This window comes from Cyrtonyx montezumae, unplaced genomic scaffold (genome assembly GCF_038088225.1).
Source record: "Cyrtonyx montezumae isolate F1298 unplaced genomic scaffold, pur_monq_1.0 scaffold_12, whole genome shotgun sequence".
NCBI lineage: Eukaryota > Metazoa > Chordata > Aves > Galliformes > Odontophoridae > Cyrtonyx > Cyrtonyx montezumae.
In genome coordinates, this window is record NW_027071848.1 from 14964960 (window position 1) to 14982678 (window position 17719).

General features: G+C 40.3%; 1 protein-coding gene across 2 annotated transcripts in view; it reads right to left on the reverse strand.

Annotated features, from left to right (window-relative positions):
- Nucleotides 1–5843: 5843 nt before the first annotated feature.
- The window catches only part of MICU2 (mitochondrial calcium uptake 2), a 137239-nt gene continuing 125363 nt past the window's right edge, over nucleotides 5844–17719 (reverse strand). For both annotated transcript variants that reach the window (XM_065730106.1, XM_065730107.1), the window contains exons 8-12: nucleotides 17603–17700; nucleotides 8843–9014; nucleotides 8430–8538; nucleotides 7189–7346; nucleotides 5844–6882 (exon numbers count right to left, since the gene is read on the reverse strand). In XM_065730106.1, coding sequence (XP_065586178.1) covers nucleotides 6778–6882; nucleotides 7189–7346; nucleotides 8430–8538; nucleotides 8843–9014; nucleotides 17603–17700 — 642 coding nt within the window. In that variant the 3' untranslated portion in view covers nucleotides 5844–6777. The remainder of the gene's footprint in view (nucleotides 6883–7188; nucleotides 7347–8429; nucleotides 8539–8842; nucleotides 9015–17602; nucleotides 17701–17719) is intronic.

A 17719-nucleotide genomic window follows, 5' to 3' on the forward strand; every position in this document is an offset into this window, starting at 1 on the left:
GGTGCAACTACAGCCAGCCTGTGCTGAGCCTGTGGTGCCTGTGGCTGCTGTTACTGCCCTCTATTGCTGCTTTCATCCTTCTCCCTGCTTTTCATAATAATATTGTAACCTCTTACGAGAAGCAGTGAATGTGAATCACAAAGTCAGTGACAGCTGTGTAAGCTTGTGAGAGATGATTTTTGACCAGCCATTGCCAGCAACATTTCTGCACAGCGTTTCCATCCTAAGAAGAACTGAAGTAGAAGTGAATCAAAGAAAGACGCTGACAAGGCTGTGAGACACTGGGGGGGCTTCTTGTCCTGGGTGGTGTGCTCCCACCTGAGGAATTGCACTACGTAAGGACCACTTATGGTCAGGGAGTAACATCTTCCACTTCTCAGAGCCATCTGGGATGCATCTACAGTGACCTCCTGAGCAGAAAAGAACTCCTTAACTGGATGCCAGGCAGAATAAAAGCAAGCTCTGCTAGAAATGACTGTGTCTGCTTGGCTTCAAAGCACTGCACTACGGCTCATGTATGGTCATCCCATAACTGTCAAGAAGCAAAACTCAAGTGTCCCCAGCCCATTTCACATGCCCCTTTCTGACTGCCCATCTGCTCTGCCTTCATGAAGATCTCATTGCGAGAAGTGAAATGTACCTTTGCATCCTCCACACTGACAGGAGTCTCCTGCACAGTCTTCCAGAGGTTTGCTATGCTGTATGCAATAAACAGTTCATGCAACTTGGCAGGGAAGAAGTGGAAAAATTTACTGCACTGCAGATTGCTGTATCACCCCTTACATTTTTGCTTTTTAAATTGAAAAAAAAAATATATAATTTTGCTGTCCTTTGGAAAGTTGCCTTACAACAAAACACTGCGAACACTCCTTCATGTGTTCTCATTGCTCTCTTTAGCCTTCATCATCATAGTTTCATCTCAATCTTGCTTCAGTGTTTTTTCCTTTTTAAGGCCAGGAACAAGCCATGTCCAGGCAGAAGCAACCCAGCATCCTCTTAGGTGGAGATTAATGCAAAGTAATAACGTGTCTCATAAGGAATCTTATTAATTTGTTCCTGGTATTAAACAGACAAATCCCATTTTGTAGGCTTAATTTCTGATCTATGTGTAAAACCAAAGGAGATGGCTCAAGTACTCGCATTCCAGTGCAGCTCATGTAATCCTGTATACATTAACTGTGAGTGATTAGTTGTCCTTGTTTGCATTGGGTCAAATCTTAAATTGTGAAGAATTTGTTTTGCTCAATCAGCATTTGAAACATTTAATTTAAGCTATGTTGATTTATTTCCTGCTTTCCTAGCATCCTTTTGTCCACTCATATTCACGTCTCCTAAATTAGTTTATTCAAAAAGCATTTAATAAAGCTTTGCTTCTTATAAAGGTAGGAGCTATCATTTAAATACTGTCCTTTTCCTCTTGAATTCTCTTTTCTAAGGACCAGAGCGTTTTGCTATCCTTCCAATTCAGCAGGGAATACAATCAGCTATCCTGTGACTCAGCTCCCATTGCCTTAGGAAATCACCTTGTGTGCCTTACTTAAGGGACACACAGTTTTTAGTAATGTTTGCTCCTTCTAATATTATCAGTGTTATAGTAAGATGGCACATCATTGAAAAAAATGTACTGAAACACTATGTTGACAAGTCTTTAAAACAGTTCCTTTGTAAGAGTTTTCACTCTTCCAAGAAAACAGCACTTTGATTTATAGAAAAAAGAAGTCCAAATGCAAGTACTTGTATTTAGGATCCATTAAAGCTTATGAACAAAGAAGGCATTGCTAAAGTACAAGTTGAGTCTGGTGAAACTCATCTGCTGTGCTCCCTCTGCAGTTCACAGAGAAGGACTCAAGGGAATGGCCTGGGGCTGCGTCAGGGGAAGGTCAGGTTGAATATCAGGAAAAGGTTCTTCACCAGATGTGGGAATAAAAGAAAGTCTATTTAGAGCAGAAGCTGTGGAACAGGATAAACAGCATGAGAAAGGAAGTTTATTTCAAGGACACTTCCAGATGAAAAGGAAAACAAGTTCAAGTAAGCTTTGGGATGGCAGACCCTAATTGGAGGAAGAGCACATGGCTTGGAACGACTCATGGAGCTGACCTTCAGCAGAGAGTCTGTAGAACTACTACAATATCACAATCAAAAGTTATCTCCTCCAGGATGTGTTTTGCAGAACTGTTAACTGCCAGGAGTGTTTTTAGAGTTGTTTTTCTCGAGGCTCTCTACCAATGATTGTGTACTATTCTCTGTAGGCCCCTGTCTTCAGTACTATAAGAATAAGGCTGTCCAGGTAATAAACGGAGCATGGTTTAACCATATTGGTGTATGTCACGACTCTGGACGTTTTCTCTGACGACAACCAGGGGGTGGTCAGGCCCTGGAACAGGGCCCAGTGGTCAGGGCACTGAGCTGCCAGAGTTCAAGGGGCAGCAACACTCTTCAGACATATGGTCTGATTTTTGGGTGGTGCTGTGTAGGACCAGGAGTCGGAATCGATGATGATCTTTATGGGTCCCTTCCAACTCAGGGTATTCTACAATTCTATTCCATGACAAGGATGGATCCTTCAGAGGATGTTTTGGTGCTTGCAGGTGTCTAAAATCCCACACGTTTCTCTGCACTAACTGTCCCTTCTCACAGATTTTCCAGTCTGACAGCATTTTAAATGAGGCCAACATTAATTTCACATTTTGCCAAATGCAGAGTGCCTACTGCCAGAGCCTTCCACCTTTAACTTTGCCAGAGTCTCCCAGAGCCTTCTTCCCTTTAAGTTACACCAGGGGAAGTTCAGGTTGGATATCATGAAAAATTTCGTATCAGGAGTGGTGAGGTACTGGAGCCTCCCAAGGAGGTGGTGGAGTCATTGGAGCCTCCCAAGGAGGTGGTGGAGTCATCGTCTCTGGAGGGGTTCAAGAAATGTGGAGATGTGGCACCGAGGGACGTGGTTAGTGGGCATGGTGGTGATAGGCTGATGGTTGGACTGGATGCTTTTAGTGTTTTTTTCCAACTTCAATGATTCTATTATTTGATATCCACACCACAGTCAGCGAGGAAAAGCAGGCCACCATCAGCCAGGGCAGAAAAAGAAAGAACAAGATTCCAATTGGGCATGTGGGTGTGAAAAAGCACGGCATGCGTGAGCTGCAGCACGGTTCCTGGGTCTGTGAGGAGAGCTTTGCACCATGGCCCTCTGGTTAATGAAGCAAAAACTTTATTAACTGAGCCAACACCAGCCTAATGGGAAATCTGTCTCCACATATGCTGCATAATTTCTACATTATTGAACCAACTAGGAATTGTTTAATCAACAAAGACAGCAGGAAACCTTCAAAAGCAGATGAGCGGGGAGCTGCGAGCTTGTTTGTGGATTCATTTTGTGCAAGCTCAAGTCTCTCAGGTTTCCTTTCCTCCTCTTGCTGGGCAATGTCCTCACTTTCTCTAGGAGGAATTTCTGTGGTTTCCTGGTCATATCAATGTCCAGAGGTTTCATCTTCATGCATTGGCATGCAGTGGCATCATAGGGGCTTTTGCTTAGTCAGGGTGGATCTCAGTAATAACAACCGCAGCACTGGGATACGTGCACTCTGTTCAGAAGGACTGAAGGTTTGTTTCTTTCTTCATTGGTGTAGTTTTCTGACTTAGCTGTGACTGCTTAATAGAAGAGGCTGAAGACACAAGACATATTGGCACTCTTCCATGAGAAGGAAACTGTATTTAAAACTCCAGCATACATTTATTAATCCATGTCTATGCTTAAGTCAAAGTATGGGCAATATATCTGAATTTTGAAATATTTCCTCTGTCTGAATTTGTTCCCATTTCAGCCCTTTATATGGAGGTACTCATACTTGTATGTTCTTTTAAAATATGTTAAATTAATTTATGAGACCTCTGCAATACGTAATATATTGCTTTTTATTCCAAATAACACTCAAAAGCAAAATCAGAGCATTTTTTAGCATTTAATTTTATTTTATTTTTAAGTATATTTCTGTTCAGAGGAAGGATTCCTAGGATTAAAAAAGTCATAATTGATACATTTAATTGGCACACTGGCAGTAGGCAAGACCCTTACATAAACTGTGTTGAGTAATGTTGACAGACAGCTTGCAAATACCATACAGTTACTAAAAGGAACTTAAAAAAAAATCAAAACCACAATGGATTCCTTAAAAGACAAGGTCAGTCTAAACACTTATGTAAACAGCTCTTTCAGTCTAAGATATTTTATCTGAGAAATGATTTTAAGACTGTTTCACAAATGTTTTTGGTGAAAACAAACAAAAATAAGCTGCAGATTGAAAACAGAGCCCGATTCTTCAAGGGACAAATCTTCCCCGGCATTCAGAGGAATTCCTTCCTGGCTGCACTTTCAGGATAGCTTCTTCTGAAAATGTTAATCGTATTTTAATTCCTAAGTAATCATTCCATTTCTTATTCTACTATAGACACAATGCTTGTTTTAAAATAAGCATATCTGTTTTCTTTTTCCTCTGAACTGGACATCAGATCTTTAGCTAAGGAATAAAACTTGAAATCAATTTCTAGCAACTTGCTGCCAAAAGCAGATATTGCTGATTGCACGAACCCAGATACGAATGAGCAATGAGGCATTCAGCTCCTGGATACACTAAAGCTAGATGAGTTAATTTTTCCATCAGAAAACCAAACAGCTTGCAGGACGCATGTCACTGGTAAACAACAACAAAATAGAAACAGAACAACCATAAAAGTAATATAGAACATCAAAAACCTATTAGGAATTCACAGAATAGATTGTCAGACAATAATCTCCATTCCGAAGTAAAAACAACTTGCCAAAATATTAACAGCAACAAGTAAAAGGCAGCCTTGTATTAAAGCAGAGCTGGAACAAGGCCCACTTTAGGGGAACACACACTCTTCTGTGGTATAGAAGCGTCTTGCTTGATCTTGTCCTTAAAAATACACCCTATTTAGTGATGTGAAGCTGGCTGTGGTACTTAATTGCCCGCCCTGCTGCCCCACCTCTGCTCCCAGTAGCTCTTACTCATAATTCCCATCACCAGAAGAAGTAAGCAGCTTCCAAAAGCACAGAGTGAAAACAGCTGCCTGTTTTCTCATTGCCCACAAAGCAGTGCCATTTCAGTTCAAGGGGGAGAGGCAGAGGCATTTACCACGTTTTATTTCATTTTGAGAGGTTCCTGGGGGAAGCAGAGGGATCCTTGGCAGTCACTGGTACCTGATTTTCTAGACGGGTCTCAGGGCACCCTCAGTCATGTTCCTGTTCACATGGAACGACCCGGGGTGCATACTCACGAATCACACAAAGAAAAGCATTTTTTCTTTCACACAATCTAAATTAAAGCTCTAACAGAAGGCTGCATAGGGAAGAGCAGCAGGTGGTTGCACACTGCTGCTTTGCTTGCTTCTCTCAAGAAAGACCACTGTGCTGAGACCAGGGAGGATTCCTCCTGAGCATGAACTTGCCTGATGGCCACTGACATACCAAATGTGTTGTGTGCAACCCTCCCTAGGTGGGTTCTGCAGAGTGGTGAGATTTCTTGGTTGTTTTACCCAGACTGTCTTTTGAGTCTTTAATCACAAACCCATCTTGAAAAGTCATGCCTTCACCCCTGCCTGGACAAAACAGACAGCCCCGACAGCTCTGGGTATTGAAGTCTGTGTCCCGTATGCAATGGCCAACTGGAAACACTGATCTGGACCTGTGACTACAGACTCTTGAGTCTGTAAGAAAAAAACTCGTGTATCATGCATATCTGTGTACACAGAAGTGTACACTGTGTTTTGGCTGAAAAATGTTCATGTTTATTTTTCTTTTTTTAATTAAAAAAAAAATTATTGTCTGCCATCTTACATCTAGCTTTGCATTTTGGAGTCATAAACAATTTGTTTATTTTTTGTTGGGCTTATTATTCCTACCAACACTTGCTTGTTATAACTTTGAGTTCCTGAGATATTGCAGCATTCCCTGTCATAATCTTTACTAAAACAAAGTAAATATCTGTTACACATTTATCTTCTGCATTACAATTAAGCAAAACAGTTACAAATCAAGGTGTAATCACTGATCATGACAGAATGAGGATGAGGATTTTTCCTTCTTGTTTATACTGTTGCAGAGGTCTGAGAGACTCAATGCACATTCATAGATCAACACGTAAATTTAAACGCCTGTAACGGCAGTCTTATATTTCCAGTTTAAAGCTATTATCACAAAGGCAGATAAACCAGACATGCACGCTGGAGCTGGCAGAACCATTTGCTAGGAACTAGCAATAAGAAGCTCACAGTAATGCGGGCCCAAGCCATGTGAGATTTTGTTTTTGATGTAGGTAGCTTGAACTGCATGGATTGTGCAAGTGGCTTCCCTCTTCAGACCTCTGTCTTGGCCAGGGAAAGAGAAGTGCCATATTAGTGGCTGGCTGAGATGATGACCACTCTTCCAACAGGAGATGATACTGTTGGGATGTTCCAGCCAGTGGCCACTATTAAATCCTATGCATCCCAAAGGTCACAGTGCAAGGTCAGACTCCACAAAGAAATAAACAGCATTATTGCCTAGAACAAGAGTATTTCTGTAGGGAGGTCAAATGTGATAACAATTCTGTAAACCAAAGTGATTGCACTAGAACAATTTTTTTTTTTTGCATTAGATATCAGGTTAATTAAGTTTAGCTGTAGTAAAAAAGAATATTTTTGATTCAGCTATTAAGTAAACAGGACGGACAAAAAAACCCCTACATAACACTGACAGCAAACCAACAATAATGGACGCTTTCAAAAAGGGCTTTTCCCACTTTGCTTCCACAATTCTTTTGCTCCTTTAATGCTTTCTCTTTTCACGCACTTCCAGTAGCCTTGAATGCCTTGCTGTTGTGGTACCTGTTAATAAAGTTACAGTATGTTCAGCATTTACACCAAAAAAGACTCTTATTCACAGACTGTGAATAATATATGCATATGTAGAGCAATGCTGCTGCTTCTACAGTTCACATGTGTATTAGTGATGATGGCAGCACTCCTCCCAGATTCATATGCAGTAAGGAGTCTTCATTAAAATATCATTTCTTTCCATTCACTACCTCTACTTGTGTTTCTACAAGCATTAATGAGATAGCTATAAGAATAATCTGTGGTATTTAAGAACAAGTATGTTCATGGGAATGATAGATGATGTCAACTTCTTACCCTCAAACCTCGATGAATTCGCTTCTTCAGGACCCCGAGGAACTCGCCATGGCTGAGGCAGTCATCTCCATCTAGATCAAAAATCTTGAAGATGGTATCCAGAACATTATCTGAGAGCTCCTGTCCTGTTGCTACCTTCACCGCTCTCTTGAACTCAGCTAGTAAACAGAATATTGCATTATTACATTACTGACCTTGTAAAGACATTGCAAAGCACATAAATGGCAGGATTCTGTAGAATTTACAATGTCCTGTGGATATCCTAACTGGAGCATTTGATTTTGTGGTGTAAAGAATTTGGAGTTTTGATTCAAGTAAAATAAGGAAACATGTGGGATTGCCATAGAACAGAAGATAGCAAGAGAGAAATGGTTATTAGTTATTACTGCACATGAACAGGATGCATTTTTGAAGGTATCACAGATGTATGAGGTTTGAGAAGGAAGTGAAGGTTACTGTATTACAGCAGCACTGTAGATTATTACAGCAAGGTGTCCCAGTAAGTGATAAATATGGCAGTATTGTGGTTCTGCTTTCATAGGCAAATGATGTTTACAAGTAATGATATAAACATGATTAGTTTTGAAGCTTACTAGAAACAAGAGCACTCCATCTCTCATCTCTGCCTCTTCCAATGATTTTTCTGTAAATGCAGTTGACTCCTTTACATTTTATTTAAATATAATTAAGTAGAAAATCCTTCTGAAAAAGGATATACCACAATTTAAAAAGGTTACAAAATAGTTTATAGTACAGTTTTAATTTTGTCTCTAGAAAGATGTTAACTGCTTCAGCTCCTTATATTAAGTACCAGTCTAGAGATGGCACTGTACCTTTTTTAATTGAATGTGAAGAAAATGAGAGGGATCTTGTCAAGACACTCTCATTTTCAAGTGAGCCAACCAATTATTCATTTCAGCGGATGTTTACGTCTCATCTGCCTTCCTCAGAAACTTCTGTTACCGTTTCCAGGTAACTCAGGAAAGCTGTCTTTCAAGTATCACAAGTATGCAACAACCTCAGAATCATAACAACAGACACATGGATTTCCATGAAAACTTTGCTGCGTTGCTCCTAATGCCCACTATACGTGAAAAATTCAACTTCCCTCCTTCAGTTCTTTGGTTTAAAACATACTTTACTTGCTTTTCACAGCCATGATTGCATAGCACTGCACAAAATTCTGTAGTAAAAGTATTTTCTTTTTAAAAAATACAGATGTGAAGCTGTAAAGCACTCACCTCGTTTCACAGGACGATTAGCTACGGTGAACATCTGCATGGCAATAGAAAAGTCTTCCAGATTGTTTGTAAACTTGCAGAAAGTCTTGAATTCTTCCAAACTGATATTCTAGGGTATCAAAGAATTCAGATGATATATACTGAACAGTATTTTCAAACCCCAGTAAATCTAGTTGGTTAAATCCAATGGATCTAACATTTGGCTGTGATTGCTTGCTTGTTGCGGAAACTTCTATTTCCGCAACAGTTACAATTTACTAAAGTTAGTAAATTGTCATTGCTCTTATCTGCACAAAACTCAAAAGCATCCATAATTCATCTGGAAACTGGTTGAGTTTGTAGATACTCGTATTTGTGTGAAAACCTGTACACAGAAATAAGGCAGCAAAACAAAGCACACTGCAGGTACCAACCTCTCCTGCCTCAAATCTGTCTTTCACGTTTTGCCAGTAGATTTCGTTGTTTTCCTCATCAGTGAAATACAGCAGCCATTCTGCGAAGTCCTCTTTCCTCATGACACTCAAGCCCTTGGAAAACTGTATGAATTCCATTTCTTGCACTTCTGTTTGCAGATTTTCCATGAACCTGTGAGAACAAACAGTGAATATGCATTAGACACCAACACCTGACCACAGACACCAGCCTGAGAGCTGACTTGCTTGCACAGCTGCATTTCAGCAGGGACACCAGCAGGGTGTTCCCTAAGCCTGCGCTAAGACAGCATGCAGAGATGGTCTACAGTTTTTACAGGAGAGAGAAATGTTTGAAATGTGCAGATAATGAGATAAAATGATCGATGAGGGAGCGTTGCAATGAACGAGTGGAAAAGGACATAGCAGCTAAAGGCATGACACATTATTTATGAAATTTCATATTAATAAAAGAGGAATTCAAGGTTGGAAAGCACCTCCAAAGAAGAGGCCCCACCAATTACAAAGGTGAAAGAAAAGAGGAACCTTGAAATCATCACTAAATGAAAGGACAACGAAAAGCCTTAAAGACTGCAAGGCCTCACACAGAAAAGTGAAGTTCAGCAAACTGGTTCTTTACTAATGAGAGAATGGATTTGCTACAATTACAGACATGGTTCAGATGGTTCAGGAGACCACAGAAAATGACACTGCAGTTATTTCAGGAGAGAGCTGTCTGAAAAAGAGTGCCCTGAGCATCAGCAGGTTTAGAAGATGCTCATTCTTTAGGGAGAAAAAGGAAAGTAGCAAGAGAATCAAGCACCACTGCGCGGGTACTGAATCACAGAAACATTTGAGTTGGAAGGGAGCCTTGAAGGCTATCTAATGCAACCCCTGCAATGAACATGGACAGCTACAGCCCCATTAGGTGCTCACAGCCCTGTCCAGCCTGACCTTGAGTGTCTGCAGGGATGGGGCATCCACCACCTCTCTGGGCAGCCTGTGCCAGTGCCTCACCACCCTTCACTCCACTACCCTCCAGAAGGGTATCACGGAATCAAGAGCAGAACAGCAGCTTTGAATTTCCCCGTTTTGGCCCCACATGGACATTTATCTTTTTTTTTTTACTATTTTTTTGGGGGGTGGGGGTCTGAAATGAATTTCAAGATAGAAAAAAACCAACAGTGTGTGAGCCATTTAGAGATGGGGCCATGTGCAATTTCCCTCCCCCAGTGAATATAAAGGTTAAAAACACAACCAGGCTTGCCAGAATCTTTTCATTACATCAAAAGAAGCCTGCTTAATTGAGTTGCAAAATTTACTGACAGGAGGGAATGAAATACTTCTATATTGGGACAAAGCAATTAGTTAGAGAAGACAGCTAAGGGTCTAGGCAGCAAAGAGCAGCAGAGGCTCATTTGCTTGTCAGTGTTTGCATGGCCTCACTGGATTTGAATTATTTTCTCTGAAATTAAAGCATTTTAGCCTGCACAGCTATCTTTAGTTCTTTAATGAGATCACTCGGACAATTAGTAGCTTGAAGCTCTGTGAAGTCTGTAAGGGGTTAGCTGAAGGCTGCTACTGCAGCATAAGCTCTCTCTTGTATTTTCTTCTCCAATAATTAGAGCTGCACATGCAAATAAAGGGCCAAGAAATGCTTCACTGCTCAGGGCATGCAGGTAACTGAAAGCCTGACAATGGAATTTAAGATTTAGGCTGGATTTCTAGTGTAACACTTTGTACATGTATGCTATGTTCTCACTTATTCTACGGGCATTTCCTTAGTCCAGTAAATGTAGGTACAAGATCCCTGCATGGCAGTCACTACAGAGATGTCCCAGCTGGCACAGCAGGACAGCGGGCAGAAGGTTTTCTTGGCTGGGAAGCTGAGCAAAAAATGAGCACCATTGCCTTAAAATACTTTCAAAAGCTGGCTACTCTGTTTTGAAGACTATGATCCCCAGACCTTTTTTAACCCTCTGTGTCTGCCCATGTTTAGTAGCTGGGCTGAGCAGGCCCTGCAGGCCAGAGGGGTGCAGCAAAGCCATGCAGGCAACCCAACAGAGTGTTGCTGCTTTTTGGGAGTGCCCGTCAGAAGTGAAAGTGAATTATCTGGGATGCGTGGCTCATGCTTGGCTGGAGGACATGGCAGAGGCCATGCAGAGCAGTAACCACATCTTTGACTGTAGTCAATGGAACACCTGGGCTGGGGGAGGGGAAGCTGCTGAAAATGAGGTCGCTTTTGGAAATACGTGTAAGCCATGGATGTAGAGAAACAAGACAGAGCTTAATTCAGCGTTTTATTTTCTTGACTTTTACTCTGTGGAAGGTGGATATATCTTGTGACGGGTGTAAGGTCTGTTCTTGACAGGTTAAGTCCTTGATCTTGGGGAGCCACCTGTCATTAACTGGTCGGCAGCCACAGGTGATGACAAAAGACGTGTTCCTCCATCTTGTCTAAATATTGCATTTGCAGTTTCCACTTAAGCACAAAACCCTCAGTGACTCACCTAGAGCTGTACCCAGAAAGGGCAGGACAGCTGAAAGACCATTTCTATACACTGAGGAAGGAACCAGTGGGCTGTGCAGCCACATACATCACCCAGCTGAATGGTGCAAGGAAGCCAAAGAGGAAAGGGAAGCATTTCGCTCTGTCATTTCTGACACATCTGCAGCCACTTCCAGTCTGATAGGGAATGAGGCATTGCATCTTTCCATGCCATTGTGGGTTTTCTGCTGCCTTTTCTCAAGCCTGGGATCTTGCCCTCTCCAGTTGCTTCCAGGCAATGTCACTGTACATCAGTGGTTACACAACAGCCACACATCTTACTGCACTACTCCAGAGTAGGGAGGAGAGCAGGAATAACTTCTTTAGGTATGAAAAAAATTAACAGATCCTGCATTTCATCACGCAGGCTTGCTCCTGGCAAGCCAGAGTGGGAAGATTTCCTGCCATACCAAATTCAGCAGCTGAAATATGTAATGTAAAATTTATATCTGATAGAATCACATATTATAAGAATTAAAATACCATGAATCATCACATCAGCATTCTAGGTCACCGTTATTCCCAGATGTGAGAGTTAAAAATCCTAATGAGTTTTTTAAAAAGAGAGTTATTAAAATTTATTAAAAATAGCTTTCCTGTTAGGAAGTAAAGCCTGATACTTATATGCCACAACACCACTAGGGATACTTGATTTTTTATCTTCTGGATCATGGTGTGACAATTTTCAGTTAGAAATTGCTTCAGAATTTCTTCATATATTAGGAAAGACAATCATACTGATGAAATTCCTGCTCTTCTAAGGTCAAAGGCTGTGGACTTCGGAAAAAGACAAAATTCAGCTATGAGAACGGGATTCGCATCTTAGACGTGCTCTACAATTCAAGAATAACTGCACTGGGAATGCTCTTGCACCACAGCTGAAGAATAAAAGCAACTCCTTAGTTTCCAAATAACAGAAAGAAAAGGTCAATCATAAATTTGTAGGATGGAGAAAAGGCTGGGAGCAGACAGTACTTACTCAAAGACAGCCTGTTTTATCTACACTCTGAAACACCCACGTTGAAGGCCAATGGCCAACTTTGTTATCGTGTTCCAATGGCATCCAGAAACCTTATCAGAAGTTAGCTCACATTTTGTAACACGCTTTACAAATCTATAGAAGGAGGGAGTCTCTCAAGAGTTTTTTTGGCAACTCAGCTTTAATATAAATGAAAATGTAATAAAAGCGGGGAACCTCAGGAATTCAGCTATTCTCCCTCCAACCTGAGATGTTGCAATGAAATGCTAGCTTCCTTGTGGCACACTGAGTATGAAACACACAAGGAAAGGTTAGGGAATGTTCCTTCCTATACTTTTTGATTTGAATTGAAAATCTGTACAGAGCTTCAGTACTCTAATATAAAACCGACCAGTGCTTGTGGTGTAAGTTTGAAGGAAGGAAACTTGACAACTAAGACAGAGGTGAATACATCACTCCAGCACTCGTACTCTGCTTTGGTTCCTCTTTGGACACTGCAGTCCTGCTGGAGACTCAATGATCCTCTCTGCAGCAAATGACTGCTACCAAGTGCTGAGAGACTGCATTTTGGCAAATATGACTTTCCAGAACAGAATATAGAAAACCTGATGAGGGCTTGACCATTAACCTCCACAGATCACTTACATACATGCTTGTAAATTCAGCTTTGCAAGTGCTAGAGGAGCTAATCAGTCTCAGTGTTGTCAGAATTACAGGCGAAACACTCTTAGATTTAGTGTCCTCTGTGTTTCCAAACCAAACATAATCAAATGAATCGATTTCATCTATAAGCACTCTGTAGAAACTAATCAAGCTATTTGTTTGATAAGCATATAGGAAAGGAAGAGATAGAGATTCTTCTCAGCCTCACTACTAAATATTTAGGAAATGCTCAGATTCACTTACAATGGGAATATGGAACCAGAAAGCCAGATTTTGTTCTCATCTCTTTTCTTTCCTCTGTCTGATCCTGCTTGGATGTAATCTCTACATGAATTAGGGGTCTATAGACAGATAGAAGTGTAGGTACAGAGACAAATAAAGAGGCAATCAAAACTGCACTTCCAAATCTCTAGATAAGAATCACTGGAAATGTGCAAGCTATTACCACAGCAAAAACACCACTGGTTGATGATGCTACTTGAGATTCTGCCTGCACGCATTGGCATGAACACAAAAAGCACCAAATGATTTTCAGCCCTATCAGGTTGGCTCAGTCTACATCATTCTGGTTTCTTAAATGAAAGTTTTCAAATGAAATGCACCAAGGAATTTGTTTGAAAATACCGAAAGAAAGAGGACATGTAAGTAAAAGGTGTGTTTTGTGTATGGCTGTACAACCTGTGACCTCTGAACCAGAGGAGAAAAGAATGAATAAACTCACTGGTGGCGCAAACTTCAATTAATTGATGAGAAGTATGGAAGCAACAAATCAGGAAAGAAAATGCCATTAACTGGATTTCAAACGTTATATTTTCTTATCTGATTAAATGATGATTACTGTTAACCATACTGGAAAGTAATTTTTCATAAGGCACCCCACTCCTCCCAGAATAGAAGTATTTTTAATACTTTTTCCATACTCACTCCACTTTTTCCTCTTTTTTCATCCTTGAAGGAGATTGTGAGAGATTTAAGCTTGCTTGGGGACAGATTACAGGAAAAAAATCATAGCAGTCATAAACTGTCAAAGGAGTGAATTACTGTCTCCTCTTTTATTTTGGATTAGACATACTTAAACAAGATCAGCAAGGGACTTTCAGGAAAAAAAAAACGAACAAAAAACAACAAAACACCACAGTAGCTGTCAAGAAGAAATATGTGCTAAACCCAGAAAACTAAGTAGTTTTCTACTCATAATAAAAAAGAAGAACACATAACACATAGCTAAATTTTAAGCACAAGTGAAAAGGTTTTGGAAGGAAAACACAAAAATAACTTCTCTCTCAAAAATTCCAGAGAAACTGGCATGTGTGAGAAAAAAAACAAAAAACAAACAAACAAAAACTAAAAGCCTCCCTGGAAGTCCAATTGATTTCTGGTTTTGTGTTTGAAATGTGACAATCTCTACGATGAGGCCTGGTATTACAAGATGATATTATTGTAAAAACTAAGTGGTGGACACCTGAAACAGAAATTTGTTCACATTTCTGAGAAGGAAGTCTTAACTTGGTTACAGCTTTGTGTATTTAATTTACCCTTCTTTGTTATATCTCTATATGTATATACACACATATAATGAGCTTGTTGTGTGTTGTTTTGTATCTTAAACTGACACAGAACAATAAACACTGCAATTGCACCTGGCTCTGAGGTACCACTTCTACTTGTACGCAGCCAATAGTGAGAAAAGAGCTTAACTGGCGCCATAAAGTATATATAGAATTACTTCTATGCAGGTTATTACTAGATATTTATGACTTCTTTACATCTACTTTCACAACACAACAAGAAAAGCTGAAAAATGATCTGTTATTGTTTCATGGTCTCATTCCTTATGTCCAGTAGAAAGCAGTCTGAGGGTCATCCTTGCATGTATCCCCTACCTCTGATTTCCAAAGAACCATGCACCAGTTGGAGGCAGATGGAGAGAGCAGCATGATTAACCGTGTCCCCACTCCATAATCTATGTGCCTCCTGTGTTTGGGGCTGTAGGAAGAGAGGCTCAACAACTACCTTATTTCAGCTCCACACTGACTGAAGAGACACAGACAGTTTCCATTTTCTTTGTGTCATCTGAATGCAAAGGAAGGAGAACAAGGCAGATGAAATGCCCCAATATATGGGCTGTGGCTGTTTGACATTTTTTAGATGTTTGGACTGCAGACTAAAAGGGTCAGACATCACTGGTGAAAGTGCACATACAGACAGCTGCACACTTCCAAAAGGATTTTTAAGTCAGGCAAACTGAAAAGGGAGCACAAGGGAAATGCATGTAAGTAATGAGGTGAGAACACCAGTCTTGGCTTTCTGAATTCCCATATAAGTAAAATTTCACAAAGAAAGCATTCCTGCTTTTTTTTTTTAATGAAGTTTCAAGCCTGTGTGACTCAGTAATGCAGTAATATCTGTGTATTTAACTAATGTGACAAGTTTTAGTATGTCCTAATCAAATCTAATCACCTCTATGTTCCACTAGGTACTACACTGATCAATGGAAAAGCTTTCTAGGCAACAACTTGGAAAATGATAAAAGCATTTACCGTCATTATTTTCTTCTTTTGACAATGATCTATGTCTGTACAGCTCATCAGTCATCTCTTGTACAAACAGCATGGCACTTTGATCAAACAGCCAACAACAGCTTCCCGCGTAAGGTAAAATGTTATGAGAGGACATCAGATAGAAATCACATTTTCTCTGAACAATAGGAACCCAGAAATGATGTGCTTGATTTACTTACAAATAAAGTCATGTGAAAAGTGATATCTTCACACAGGTTAAAAAGACACTGTTGCTTTTATTCACCTTTCTGTGTGTTAAACAAACTTCACTGTCATGTTGCAACCGAGATGGAGTGTCTACACAGTGATAAAGAGGCACATTCCAACTCTACGAAAAATAACTGCCACTGTTGAAAAATTACCTGCATTAAACCTTACACTTATCCCACAGATTTTAAGAGCAAGATGTGGGAGTTTGATTTTGATTACAGGCTTCTATCTGTGTGGTAGGCAAAGGTCTTTAACCCATACGTTCTGATTGTACTAGGTACATAGTTTTATCAATGTCATGCCTCATTGGGTCAGTGTGGGATTTTATCTAAAAGCCAAGGCATTTCAGTTTACACTGTATATGCAAACACAACCTTTTACTGGTGCTCTCTGCCTTTTGTTTCACTGAGAGGATCTACGCTATTTATAGAGAAGGGAACTGCAGGCATCTTAAACTTATTTTACTCAGATTCCTATTAAGTGGAGATCTTCAAAAGAGAAAGGCTGTTTATTTGAGGACTGGTATGTACTCGAGCCAGTAGAGTGGAACGCTCTTTAGAGTTTAGAAAATTGTCACTGTTCCTTTTTCACTCTGGCTTTCCTCAAACTTTTACTGACTGAAACAACATTCATTTTTTAAGAAGGCTGGCATAGATTCCCCCTGCTTCTGAACAAAAATTCAAGTAAACAATTATCCCAATTTCTTTCCGCAGTCTGTAGATGTCCAACTATTTATGTAGAAGAGGTAGTACTGATGTAGATAATCTCTTGATGTTGTGTTCAAGATGTGAGTCAACACTTACATAGATGTATAGGCATTTCACTTCCATTTACCTCAAAGTCTGCATTTGGATTCTGGCCCCACATTCACGCAGCAAGATGTGTCCTGACCACACTAAAAGTAGAAATTGATCTCCCAAGTAACAGAGAGTTTTAACCAGTTAAATGGTGATACTGTGTCACGGTGGTCATCATTATTGATTCAAAGGAAAATTGGAAGAAATAACCTCCTTCAATGAAAACACGAACCTCTGATACCCTAGTCAGATTTTCAAGTTGAAATCAACCACAGCAGAGCTTCAATCTCTACAGTAGACAGGGATTACAGCACTTTTCTGATGCACATATAACGTGTAAACTGAGTGACTCTAGTCTTAGAACTCTATTTGAGCTTCTGAGTTTTCAAGCTTACAGTGAAACAGACTTGCAAACAGTGCTTTTCAAGCAGTAACGGCTACTTGGTATGGCACTGCAGCTTCAGTCTGATGTCCTGTTTACCATCTGGTTTAATTCTAACCCCCAGCGTAAGTGCCACAAGGTATCTGCACTGTCCCACTGGAATAGTTCAAAGTGTGAAAAAAAGCACAGCTAAAGTTTCAACAGAAGTTGGAATGTGAAACAAGCTGAAAAGTTTCCTGTATCCTACCAGGGCAGCTGTAATGAGGAGTATCTCAATTCAGTTTAATTGATTAGCACTATTCTAAAAAGTATTCATGAATCGTACTGTCTTACACCATGCCAGCACACAGCTGCCAAGAAAGGTAACCTCAGCCTTCACGACCTCCAGTCCTTTTGCTGCTTTTGAGTTCATCAGGGTAGGATGCAGAAAATCGAGCACAATTTCTCCTGCAGACAGTAGATTCAAGGAGCTACACCAGAACCTCAATCATGCAAAATCATAATTGTCTTCTGCCTGATTATCTCTTTAACTTTCTGAACCAACTCAGCGTAGGGTCAGGCTAACACCAGTGTTAGTGTGGAGTAGAAGAGCAGAGGGGTTAAGAATAGGACTGAAAAAATACCTGAAAAACTCAGAATAACGAAGTTTTTCCTTTCCTTCTTTTCCAAAGAAATGTACCAGCAGCATGGTATTAACATCACAGCTTTCCAACTCTGCTTCCTATAAAACAACAACAACA